This window comes from Pelophylax lessonae (genome assembly GCF_965119305.1).
Source record: "Pelophylax lessonae genome assembly, chromosome: 4".
NCBI lineage: Eukaryota > Metazoa > Chordata > Amphibia > Anura > Ranidae > Pelophylax > Pelophylax lessonae.
In genome coordinates, this window is record NC_138771.1 from 12,589,840 (window position 1) to 12,603,384 (window position 13,545).

Consider the following 13,545-nt stretch of genomic DNA (forward strand, 5'->3'; position numbering starts at 1 on the left):
TCGATCTATCTCTATTTCTATCTCTCTCTATCGATCTATTTCTATCTCTGTCTCTATCGATCTATCTCTATCGATCTATCTCTATCGATCTGTCAATCTATTTCTATCTCTATAGATCTCTCTCTATCTCTATTTATCGATCTATCTCTATCTATATCTCTATCGATCTATCTCTATCTCTATCGATCTATCTCTATCTATATCTCTATCGATCTATCTCTATCTCTATCGATCTATCTCTATCTATATCTCTATCGATCTCTCTCAATGTTAAAATATATTATATCATTATATATTTTTTTATTAAAGATTGATGGATGTGAGGCAATTTGGACAATTTTAAAATCTGTTTGTTTCACACAATATTGCTGCTCTTAGTTTTTAGTTTAGATAATTGTTGATAATTTGTGCCCTCTGACCTCCATTGTTGTAGCGTTACCCTCTAGCCGTACATTTTATGTTCTGGATCATCTTTCCTAACAGCTGGATTGGACGATATGGAACTCTCCTCCCTGGTCTTACAGCAGATTCAGGGTCTCACCCCCCTTGCCGTGTCCCTCATCCAGCCTACAAAGTTTGCTGTAAGTATGGCTCTCAGTTCACACCACATAACATACAACCGTTATGAAGGAAATTTTGTGAGTAATGGAGGCATTTAAATATGTAACTCTACTTTTGTTGAAAGATAAAAAAAAAAAAAAGTTGTTATACCATTATTTGTTCTGAAGAAAAAGCTGTTAGTTCATTTTAAGACTGATTCCTGAATGGGAGGGTCTGTGCTCACTATAATCACCCGCTGCACTATCAATATTCTAATGAAGAAAGTTGCAGTATCGGCATCCCTTTAGAAGAAGGAAACCCTTTGGGGCTCATTAGAGAAAGTTATGTTCTGCAGCACACCTACATATTGGAAAAACAAGCCTCCATCCCTATTTGTATATACAAAAATACTTTTCATAGATTTGCGGGACTTTAACCACTTTACCCCCGCCCACCGTACATATACTGCGGCACTCTGCCGCTGCTGGGCAAAGCGACGTATCATTCCCCCGCTCATTCCCTGGGGAGCTAGCGCGTGTGACCGGCGGCTCCGATGGCCACCGGCCACTCACGATCTCCCGCATCAGAGAGAGAAAGACAGATGGCTGATGTAAACACAGCCGTCCGTCATTCTCCCTGCAGTGATCACAGAGGCTACGTGATCCTGCTGTATAGGATCGCATGTCTCTGTGATGATCTCACAAGCCACGCCCCTCTACAGTTAGAATCACTCTCCTAGGGACACATTTAGCCCCTTGATCACCAATAAAGTTAACCCCTTCCCTGCCAGTGTAATTTTGACAGTAACAGTGCATATTTATAGCACTGATTACTGTAGTAATGTCACTGGTACCCCCAAAAGTGTCAAAAATGTCAGTTAGGGGTCCGATCTGTTCGCCGCAATGTCGCAGTCCCGCAAAAAGAATCGCAGATTGCTGCCATTACTAGTTAAAAAAAACCCAATAAAAATGACATAAATCTTTCCCGTAGTTAGTAAACGCAATAACTTTTGCGCAAACCAATCAAAATACGCTTATTACATTTTTTTTACTATAAATATGTAGCAGAAAACAAATTGGCCTAAAATGTTAAAAAAAATTTGATTTTTACATCTTGCCACATATTCTCAATGTGATTTAGGTCTGGACTAAGACTGGGTCATTCTAACATATAAATATGCTTTGATGTAAACCATTCCATTGTAGCTCTGGCTGGATGTTTCGGGTCGTTGTCCTGCTGGAAGGTGAACCTCCGCCCCAGTCTCAAGTCTTTTGCAGACTCTTAACAGGTTTTCTTCTAAGATTGTCCTGTATTTGGCTCCATCCATCTTCCCATCAACTCTGACCAGCTTCCCTGTCCCTGCTGAAGAAAAGCATCCCCACAACATGATGCTGCCACCACCATGTTTCACAGTGGGGATGGTGTGTTCAGGGAGATGTGCAGTGTTAGTTTTCCGCCACACAAAGCGTTTTGCTTTTAGGCCAAAAAGTTAAATTTTGGTCTCATCTGAGCAGAGCTCCTTCTTCCACATGTTTGCTGTGTCCCCCACATGGCTTCTCACAAACTGCAAACAGGACTTCTTATGGCTTTCTTTCACCAATGGCTTTCTTCTTCTCACTCTTCCATAAAGGGCAGATTTGTGGAGCGCACGACTAATAGTTGTCCTGTGGACAGATTCTCCCACCTGAGGATCTCTGCAGCTCCTCCAGAGTTCCCATGGGCCTCTTGGCTGCTTCTCTGATGAATGCTCTCCTTGCCCGGCCGGTCAGTTTAGGTGGACGGCCATGTCTTGGTAGAGTTGCAGTTGTGCCATACTCTTTCCATTTTCCGATGATGGATTGAACAGCGCTCCGTGAGATGGTCAAAACTTGGGAGATTTTTTTATAACCTAACCCTGCTTTACACTTCTCCACAACTTTATCCCTGACCTGTCTGGTGTGTTCCTTGCCCTTCATAATGCTGTTTGTTCACTAAGGTTTTCTAAGAAACCTCTGAGGGCTTCACAGAACAGCTGTATTTACACTGAGATTAAACTACACACAGGTGGACTCTATTTACCAATCAGGTGACTTCTGAAGGCAATTGGTTCAACTAGATTTTAGTTAAGGATATTAGAGTAAGGGGGGGGGGGTGAATACAAATGCAGCTACACTTTTCACATATTTATTTGAAAAAAATTTGGAAAACCATTTATCATTTTCCTTCCAACTCACAATTTTGTGCCACCTTGTGTCGGTCAACATCCCAATAAAATATATTTACCTTTTTGGTTGTAACATGACAAAATTTCAAAGGGTATGAATACTTTTTCAAGGCACTGTAGATAGGAATATATTTACCTGTTTCATGATTATTTTTTTAAATTTCTTCAGTTGCTTTCAGGTTTCTGGCCTAAGCAAAAATAATGTCCTACCTCCCACTGTCAGGGCTGGGTTAAAGCTACTTAAAGCAGAGCTCCACCCAAAAGGGGAAGCTCTGCTTGTTTGCTTCTCCCCTCCACCCCCCGCTGCCACATTTGGCACCTTTTACGGGGGGGGGCGGATACCTGTCAAAACCAGGTACCCGCTCCCACTTCCAGGTAAGATCGCGGCAATCGTTGTGTGCCGATCTAATTACCAGACTCTCCTACCCCCCCCCCCCCCCGCTGCCTTCTGGGAGACACATAGGTCCCATCCCCACGGGACCATTTAGAAAACAGAGAGGGACTAGCGCATGCTCAGTAGTAAGCGCCTGCTAAGGCAAAGGCTTCACTTCCTATTTCCCTTAGTGAAGATGCTGACCCGGAGCCGTTGGACAGATCAGTTGGGGGTGCCGACATCGCGGGATCCCTGGACAGGTAAATGTCCCTAAATTAAAAGTCAGCAGCTACAGGATTTGTACAGTGTTTGTATCTGCTGGCTTTTAATTTTTTTTTCTTCTCCAGGCTGGAACTCCTCTTTAACGAGCAGCTCTCTTCTCAGTCCTCAGAAGCTGCTTAGCTGTTGGCTAATTACCAGCCTAACTCGTTGTTACCACAGTGACTGGTTACCATTAACCTGCCTCATTAGTCCTACAGAAAACCCCCTTTTTGCTATTTAAGCAGCTTAGCTCATTTCCTCCTTGCCCTTGCGTGGTCTAAAATCTCAAAGTCATTCCTTCCTGTGCACCTATGTATGATTTGACCTGGCTGACTTCTGTTCAGATCCCTGTTCCTGATTTTTGCTGCTGACTACGCTGACGTCTGGTTTCTTGGCCCCGGCTCATCTGATTACTGTCATGGACATGCAGTAGTGTCTGGCAGCTTACCTTTCCCCCATGTCTCCATTAGAGGCCTGACTCTCTTTCTGGCTGCCTTTTATTGTCTCTTCTCCCTGTATGGCTCCACCCCAGACCATTCTAGGAAGTCTATATTAACCAGTGCACTGCAGGTCTGCTTTGCTGTTCAATAGTGTTTGTTTGCTTGTGTTCCTGTCTGCCGTGTGCTACATCTACTTTTCTGTGTACCGATTTTGGCTCATCTCTAACTACTCCTGTTTGCCTGTGACCCTGACCTTTGGCCTGTTCCTTGGTTACCCTCGTCTGCCTGTTGCCCCGACCTCGGCTTACCCATCACTATCCTTTGTGTCCTGAGTGGCTGCTTCCCCTCTCTCCTTACGGAGCGTGACCCGGGGGACCACAGGACCACAGGCGACCTGGGCCCAGCTGCAGCCAAGTCCATCCTCACCACTAGAGTCTCTGGGGAACATCTGCTGGGCCTTAGACTCCGCGCCCTGGGGAATCTTGGGCTCACGTTTCTGTCCATCCGCAGCAGTCAGCTATTGCAGGACTTCCCAAACTGTGGGTCGCGAGCCGCATCTGAGTGGGTCGCCGACAGCATTAGAGAAGTCAGTTGAGCAGTGAAAAAAAAAAAAAAAAAAATTACCATTTAAAAGCCCACTAGGGGCGCTGGACGTGATGCTGGCTATGGGGGACGGGGTGGAGTTCACGTCTGTGACATCGTTGGGGGCGGGGCGGGGCGGGCGGGCGGGTGGGGCGGGGCAGGGCAAGGGGTTACGGCTCAGGAAGGACACTGGATGTCAGATCGGACTATACAGAGTTTGTTACCTCTCCTCCCAGCAAACAATGTGGAAAGGGGGCGGGTAACAAACTCTGTATGATCCGATCTGACATTCAGTGTCCTTCCTGAGCCGCAATCTTCTTCCCCTTCTGCAGCCGCATCTCTCCCGCCAGCTGTCCGTGCAAAGGTTTAGGAATCGGCTTCTCTTAGGCTCCTCCTCCGCTCTGACATATGAATAGGAGGAGGAGCCTCAGAAGAGGAGAATCAGGATCAATGTGCCGCGCTGTATCTGAGGTCTGCCTGCTGGTGCTGGAGGGAGAACTGCACTGGGGGCACAAATCTTATCATGTCACCTCCCAAATTCCACCCATAACAGCACAACCCCCCCCTCATCATCTTCTCCCCACCACTCCTAGTACAAATTCTCTTATTCCCCCCCCCCAGGACAATCCCCCAAAAAGTATTTGTACTGGGAGGGGTGGGGAGAAGATGATTACTTCTAGGTGGGATCGATATTGGGCGGGGGGGGATGTGCTGGGATGGGGAATTTGAGAGGTGACAGGATAAGATTTCTTCTAGCAGGGGAATTGGGGGGAGGGTGCTAGGAGGGGTGATTCGTGCTGGGGGGAGGGGGGAGGATTTGTGCCAGGAGGGGGGATGTGGGGATTGTCCTTGAAGAGATTTTTGGGATGGGGTGGGGGGATTTGTGCCAGAACAGGAAATCTTGGGGCTGGGAAAAAGGGGTATTTGGGGGGGGGGGGGTTGTGCCAGTAGGAATGATGGGGGGTATTTGTGCTAGGGGGAAATTTTTGATGGGGGGGAGGATTTGACGGGTAAGATTTGTTCTAGGAGGGGAAATTGGGGGGGGGGGGTACTAGGAGGATGATTTTGGGGGTTGTGCTGAGGGGATGGGGGGAGGATTTGTGCCAGGAGGGGGGGACTTGTGCAATGGGGTTGGGGGAAGAGGATTTGTGCCAGGAGGAGGGATATGTGCTGGGGAGATGGGGGAAGAGGGTTTGTGCTAGGAGGGGGGATTTGTGCTGCTAGGATGGGGGGGGGGATTTGTGCCAGGAGGGGGGAATCTGTGATGGTGGGTGGGGGGGGGAGAGGATTTGTGCTAGGAGGGTGGCTTTGTGATGGGGGGGTGGGTTTGGGTTAGGAGGGCATTTGGGGGGGGGTTGTGCTAGAAGAGGTGCTGGGGGATTTGTGCCAGGATGGGGAGTTTTTGGGCTGTTAGAAATGGGGATGCTAGTAGGGATGATTGGGGGTATTTGTGCTAGAGGGGAAATTTGGGGGTAGGATTTGTGCTAGGAGGGGGAATTTGGTGGAATGTGCTAGGAGGAGGAATTTGGGGGGTTTGTGCTGGGGGGATGGGGGAAGAGGATTTGTGCTAGGAGGGGGGATTTGTGCAAGAAGGAAAAACATTTTTTTGGGGGAGAGGATTTGTGCTAGTAGGAAAATTGATGGGTATTTGTGCTAAGAGGGGATATTTGGTGGAGGAGAAGATTTGTGCTGGGAGGGGGGATTTGGAGAGGGGAGAATTTGTGCTTGGAGGGGAAATTTGAGGGGTGAGAATGTGTGCTAACGGTGCTTTTTTGAGTAGGGATAGTTGTAGTGCTAGCAGGGAACATTTGGGAAGAGAGAGGCTTTGAGTTTAGAGAGGATGGGGGGAAAGATTTGTGCTGGGAGGGAGATTTCAACAGGGAGAGATGTGTACTGGGAGGAGGGAGAATATTTGTTTGTGGAAATATTTGGCTTGGAAAGGGAATGTATGCTTAGGGCCTAAGTGTGCCAATTAGTGCTCAATTTTATTTTTTTTATATTGCTAAAACATTATGCTCCTACATCTTGTGGGGGGGGCGCAGTTTGGTGTCTTCGCCCTGGGCGCTGGATGGCCTTGTCCCGGCTCTGGTTGGGGGCGGTGCCGGTGCATGCGTCAGTCACTGTCCGACTCCGTCACCTTCCCGCCGGTTCCCGCCGCCGTCAGAGCGAAGAGAGGAGCAGCGCGCCGTGGACGTCTCGGAGTGTGGAGTGACAGGAGTCGAGCCAGCCCACTGCCCAGGAGAGCAGGTAAGTGAACAGTGAGCTGCAGTGGGTAACAATCTGGGCACAGTAAGTAGCAGTGTTGTGCCATGCCTGTACCTACTGTGCCATGCCTGTACCTACTATGCCAGGCCTGTACCTACTAACTATGCCATGCCTTTAGATACTGTGCCATGCCTATACCTACTGTGCCATGCCTGTACATACTGTGCCATGCCTGTACCTACTGTGCCATGCCTGTACCTACTGTGCCATGCCTATACCATCACCTGTGCCATGCCTATACCATTTCCGTTGCTATGCCTTTACCATCATATGTGCCATGCCTGTACCATCACCTGTGCCATGCCCTTACTATGACCTGTGCCATGCCCTTACCATGACCTGTGCCATGCCTGTACCATCTCCTGTACCATGACCTGTGACATGCCTGTATCATCACCTGTGCCATGCCCTTACCATGACCTGTGCCATGCCTATACCATCATATGTGCCATGCCTGTGCCATGACCTGTGCCATGCCCTTACCATGACCTGTACCATGCCCTTACCATGACCTGTGCCATGCCTATACCATTTCCTGTACCATGACCTGTGACATGCCTGTATCATCACCTGTGCCATGCCCTTACCATGACCTGTGCCATGCCTATACCATCATCTGTGCCATGCCCTTACCATGACCTGTGCCATGCCTATACTATCTCCTGTGCCATGACTTGTGACATGCCTGTACCATGACCTGTGACATGCCTGTACCCTGACCTGTGCCATGCCTGTACCATCACCTGTGCCATGGCCTGTGCCATGCCCTTACCATGACCTGTGTCGTTAATTAAGTGTATTCAATAATAAATTGAAAAGTAGTAAATTGATATTTTTAATTCAACATCCCCCTCCCTTTAAAATATGCAAAATTATTATTATTATTTGCATTTATATAGCGCCAATAAATTCTGTAGCGCTTTACAATATTCAATTACAAGCAAGTGGGTCCCGAAAAAAATCTGTATTCATAAGTGGGTCTCGGCCCAAAAAAGTTTGGGAAGCCCTGAGCTATTGGGTTCACTACCTTGCGGTGCATCCCTATCCCCAACAGGGTGCAGCTGTCACCTGGCCACAGGTGACCTGACAATTACCCGCTCTTGCATCCAAACCCTGGATTCTGTTTGTTTGTTTTTTTTATTACGTTCCTGAACTGTTATTTTTGCCATTTTATTAAAGGTTCGATAATAACTGCACTTTCTTTCTGTCTCTGCCTGGTTCATGGTTCCTGACACCCAGGAGTTTTCATGGCAGGGAGGAGCTTTCTTAGCAAAGCACACCCTCCTACCTGCATGCCTAAACTAAGGACAGATGGATTCCAGGAAGTAAATGCTATATTAATCATTTGCCCTTACTCAAGATGGCTGCTGCTAGAAATGCTTGGAGAGTGTTTTTCAAAGTGATATCTCAACAAAATAAAGCATGGAGACATAGATAGATGGGGGAGTGGAAGAATGAATGGAGACATGGATGAATGGGGAAGAGTGTAACGGAACCACGACCCAAACTGTGCTTGTGGACTTCCATCAGAATACCGGTTCCTCCCAGTCCTGAACATAGATATCAAATATTCTAGCCGACAACTTAGCTTGTACAAGTTTTGGAACCTTCTCCTTTATTGAACAACGCACACAGTTTATCAGGGGTTGCCTGATTACATTATCATATGCAGATGAAATTGTATACAGAAATAGAATTAACCTGAACTAATTATCTAGACATCTGGAAAGAAACAATATGTGAGTTCATTAATAATTAACAATGGGACAGACAGGCTTAACAGAATCCACATCACACCTCAATACACAGACAATAGGGAGAGACCACCAGTGACAGACTGTCCGTCTCTGACATTGAACTACAATACACATTATCAGAAGTGTATACACAGAACCCATTTGCAGCAATCCAAACTATTTTCTCAGTGTCCATTAAGTATCTGTCTTTCACTCCCAGTGAAGGTGTGTGCCGTCACAAAGAGGAAGGATGGACTGAGACATGGATGGATGGGGGAGTGGAAAGATGGATGGGGGAGTGGAAGAAAGATTGAGGCGTGGATGGATGGGGGAGTTTACTTTGAACATTAAAAATTAAAAATAGCGTTTTCAGTTTGTGGTGCTCAGATACAGTTTAATTCCGCTGTAAAAAAAAATAAAATAGAAGTAGCTATTACGGACAGTACCAGGACTGGTTTGTCAAGCGCCCAGGGCAAGGATGCGGAACTGCACCCCCTCCCCCACTGTTAATGCATACTGTAGAATGGGTTTACTGCCCTGTGTCTATTCTCCATCCCCCTTGCTCCGCTGTGCCCAGGGCAGCCTCCCCTCCTGCCGACCCCTCGTCCCGGTCCTGCTTACCGATTACAAAAAAAGGATGATTTTTTTTTTAAACAGAAAATAAGGCAGGTATAATGTGTTTGCCTTGCTATAGACACCATCTCCAGTGTCCGTTGTCCACGTTTTATAAATCAGCCCCACTGGGTATAATAGAAGGCATACAGTGAATGTTCTCCTTTTTCCCTTCTTCACCATTTCAGGTGTCCTTCTCAGCTCAGCAGCTGCAGATGTTCTCCTGGTCTCAGGCCAAAGTAGTAACCGATCAGCAGAAGAAACTGCTTGACCCGAAACAACTGGAAGCTCTTATGCTGGCCCTCAGTGAAGACAGCGGAAGCCAGATATACAAAGGTATGGTGGGTATACGCTCTAATGCTCAACCTTTTTTCTGTTGTGGCACCCCCAAATTCTGCAAAATCTGGAGGCCCCCCCCCCCCCAGTCTACAATTTAAAAATAGTAAATGTTATTTATCAATTGAAAGCTGAGCCTGGGACGATGCACACAACTGCTTTGATGAATCAGAGTCCTTCCATCACATCACAGCTCTCCCTACACATTAGAAGCCCAATATACATAAGAAAACCTCCCCATTACATTAGAGTCCCCCAATCACAGAGCCCCCCCCTAAACACAGTCCCCCATAACATTGGATACCTCCCTATACATCAGAAGCCCCATATACATAAGAGCCTCCCATTACATTAGAGTCCCCCAATCACAGAACTCCCCCCAAACACAGTCCCCCATAACATTGGATACCTCCCTATACATCAGAAGCCCCATATACATAAGAGCCTTCCATTACATTAGAGTCCCCCCAATCACAGAGCCCCCCCCCAAACACAGTCCCCCATAACATCGTATACCTCCCTATACATCAGAAGCCCCATATACATAAGAGCCTCCCATTACATTCGATTCCCCCCAAACACAAAGTCCCCCATCATGTCAGAGACCTCCCTACACATCAGAAGCCCTTTGTACATAAGAGCCTCCCATCACATTAGAGTCCCCCCAATCACAGAGCCCCCCCCCCCCAAACACAGTCCCCCATAACATCGGATACCTCCCTATACATCAGAAGCCCCATATACATAAGAGCCTCCCATTACATTAGAGTCCCCCAATCACAGAGCCCCCCCCCGCCTAAACACAGTCCCCCATAACATTGGATACCTCCCTATACATCAGAAGTCCCATATACATAAGAGCCTCCCATTACATTAGAGTCCCCCAATCACAGAGCCCCCCCCCCCAAACACAGTCCCCCATAACGTCGGATACCTCCCTATACATCAGAAGCCCCATATACATAAGAACCTCCCCATTACATTAGAGTCCCCCAATCACAGAGCCCCCCCCTAAACACAGTCCCCCATAACATCGGATACCTCCCTATACATCAGAAGCCCCATATACATAAGAACCTCCCCATTACATTAGAGTCCCCCCAATCACAGAGCCCCCCCCTAAACACAGTCCCCCATAACATCGGATACCTCCCTACACATCAGAAGCCCCATATACATAAGAACCTCCCCATTACATTGAGTCCCCCAATCACAGAGCCCCCCCCCCCCCAAACACAGTCCCCCATAACATCGGATACCTCCCTATACATCAGAAGCCCCATATACATAAGAACCTCCCCATTACATTGAGTCCCCCAATCACAGAGCCCCCCCCCAAACACAGTCCCCCATAACATCGGATACCTCCCTATACATCAGAAGCCCCATATACATAAGAACCTCCCCATTACATTGAGTCCCACAATCACAGAGCCCCCCCCCCCCTAAACACAGTCCCCCATAAAATCGGATACCTCCCTATACATCAGAAACCCCATATACATAAGAACCTCCCATCACATTCGATTCCCCCCAAACACACAGTCCCCCATCATGTAAGAGCCTCCCATCACATTAGAGGCCCCCCAATCACAGAGCCCCCCAAACACAGTTCCCCATCATGTCAGAGACCTCCCTACACATCAGAAGCCCCATACACAGTATCTCACAAAAGTGAGTACACCCCTCACATTTGTGTAAGTATTTTATTCTATCTTTTCATGTGACAACACTGAAGAAATGACACTTTGCTACAATGTAAAGTAGTGAGTGTACAGCTTGTATAACAGTGTACATTTGCTGTCCCCTCAAGATAACTCAACACACAGCCATTAATGTCTAAACCGCTGGCAACAAAAGTGAGTGCACCCCTAAGTGACAATGTCCAATTTTGACCCAATTAGCCATTTTCCTTCCCCAGTGTCATGTGACTTGTTAGTGTTACAAGGTCTCAGGTGTGAATGGGGAGCAGGTGCGTTAAATTTGGTGTTATCGCTCTCACTCTCTCAACATGGCACCTCATGGCAAAGAACTCTCTGAGGATCTGAAAAAAAAAAAAATTCCAGCACTGCCCTCTTGGGCATGGAGTTCACCAGAGCTTCACAGGTTGCCACTGGGGTCCTCTTCCACTCCTCCATGATGACATCACAGAGCTGGTGGATGTTAGAGACCTTGCAAGGTGTGCTTGGGCATGGGCGTCCGCAGAACTTTTTTCAGGGGGGGGGGGCATCATTTTAAGGTCACCCATGCTCCACCCCTTTTTAACAATGTCATGAAGGGGAGGGGATTAGTCATTCTACTTATTTTGAGTATTTATTTTAAAGGGCAAATGTCAGCATTTATTTTTATTTTATTTTAGTTTTCATTTAAAGTTTCATATCCTGTCTACAGTCTGTTTAACAATCCTGTGCGCCCCTGTGTATGTTTTGTAAAAATAAGCCGTTCTTTACAAGTTTTCAGAGCGCCAATCGCAGCTCACGTGAGCTGACGGGTTACGTGAGCGGTGCTTGGCTCTCAGAAAACTGGTAAAAATGCCTTATTCTTTTAAAACACAACACAGAGGCGCACAGGATTATTCAACAGATCAGACAGGATGGTATAAAGTGGCTTAACCACTTTAAAGTGGAAGTTGAGACTCCAGGGGGGGGGGGGGCATTTGCCCCCCCTTGCCCCTACCTGCGGATGCCCATGTGCTTGGGTTCGTTTATCATGTTGGAATACTGCCCTGCAGCCCAGTCTCTGAAGGGAGAGGATCATGCTCTGCTTCAGTATGTCACAGTACATGTTGGCATTCATGGTTCCCTCAATGAACTGTAGATCCCCAGTGCCGGCAGCACTCATGCAGCCCCAGACCATGACACTCCCACCACCATGCATGACTGTAGGGAAGACACACTTGTCTTTGTACTCCTCACCTGGTTGCCGCCACACACGCTTGACACCATCTGAACCAAATAAGTTTATCTTGGTCTCAACAGACCACAGGAGATGGTTCCAGTAATCCATGTCCTTAGTCTGCTTGTCTTCAGTAAACTGTTTGCGGGTTTTCTTGTGCATCATCTTTAGAAGAGGCTTCCATCTGGGATGACAGCCATGCAGACCAATTTGATGCTGTGTGCGGCGTATGGTCCCCCCCCCCCCCCACTCATACGTCCATTTTTAAAGACAACCTCTGGATATGACGCTGAGCACGTGTACTCAACTTCTTTGGTCGACCATGACGAGGCCTGTTCTGAGTGGAATCTGTCCTGGGAAACTGCTGTATGGTCTTGGCCACCGTGCTGCAGCTCAGTTTCAGGGTCTTAGCAATCTTCTTATAGCCTTGGCCATCTTTCTGTAGAGAAAGATTTCTTTTTTTCAGATCCTCAGAGAGTTCTTTGCCATGAGGTGAAATGTTGAACTTCCAGTGACCAGTATGAGAGAGTGAGAGCGATAACACCAAATTTAACACACCTGCTCCCCATTCACACCTGAGACCTTGTAACACTAACGAGTCACATGACACCGGGGAGGGGAAAATGGCTAATTGGGCCCAATTTGGACATTTCCACTTAGGGTTGTACTCACTTTTGTTGCCAGCGGTTTAGACATTAATGGCTGTGTGTTGAGTTATTTTGAGGGGACAGCAAATTTACACTGTTATACAAGCTGTACACTCACTACTTTACATTGTAGCAAAGTGTCATTTCTTCAGTGTTGTCACATGAAAAGATGGAATAAAATATTTACAAAAATGTGAGGGGTGTACTCACTTTTGTGAGATATTGTACATAAGAACCTCCCATCACATTAGAGCCCCCCCCCCCCCCAAACACAAGGTCCCCCATTACGTCAGGGACCTCCCTATACATCAGACGTCCCATGTACATAAGAGCCTTCCATAATATTAGAGTCCCCCCATCCTGGACTCCACTCCTCACTTTAGAGGCTCCCAATCACAGAACCCCCCCCCCCCCCCCCAGATACACAGTGCCCACCAAACAGACTCCCCATCAGATTTCACCCTTTCAATTACACAGCCCCCTCATCAAATCAGAGCCCTACCTATTGGCTTCAGCAATGTGGAAGAGGGTGGGAGGTGGACTTCCTTCCTCTCCTGAAAATTGGACCCCCACCCCGGATCACCATCATCCAATGCCATGCTGCAGGAGGGCCACCAACACCACAGCAACAAATAGCCCTAGAAAGTCATTGGGT

At 47.4% G+C, this 13,545-nt stretch overlaps 1 protein-coding gene across 1 annotated transcript in view; it reads left to right on the forward strand.

The window, feature by feature from the left end:
- LOC309552205 (stereocilin-like) overlaps nucleotides 1-13,545 on the forward strand; it is a gene marked incomplete at its 5' end in the record, with an annotated part of 44,856 nt that overhangs the window by 30,021 nt on the left and 1,290 nt on the right. The window contains 2 exons of the mRNA XM_082253041.1: nucleotides 484-581; nucleotides 9,201-9,348. Of these exons, the coding sequence (XP_082109167.1) occupies nucleotides 484-581; nucleotides 9,201-9,348 (246 nt within the window). The remainder of the gene's footprint in view (nucleotides 1-483; nucleotides 582-9,200; nucleotides 9,349-13,545) is intronic.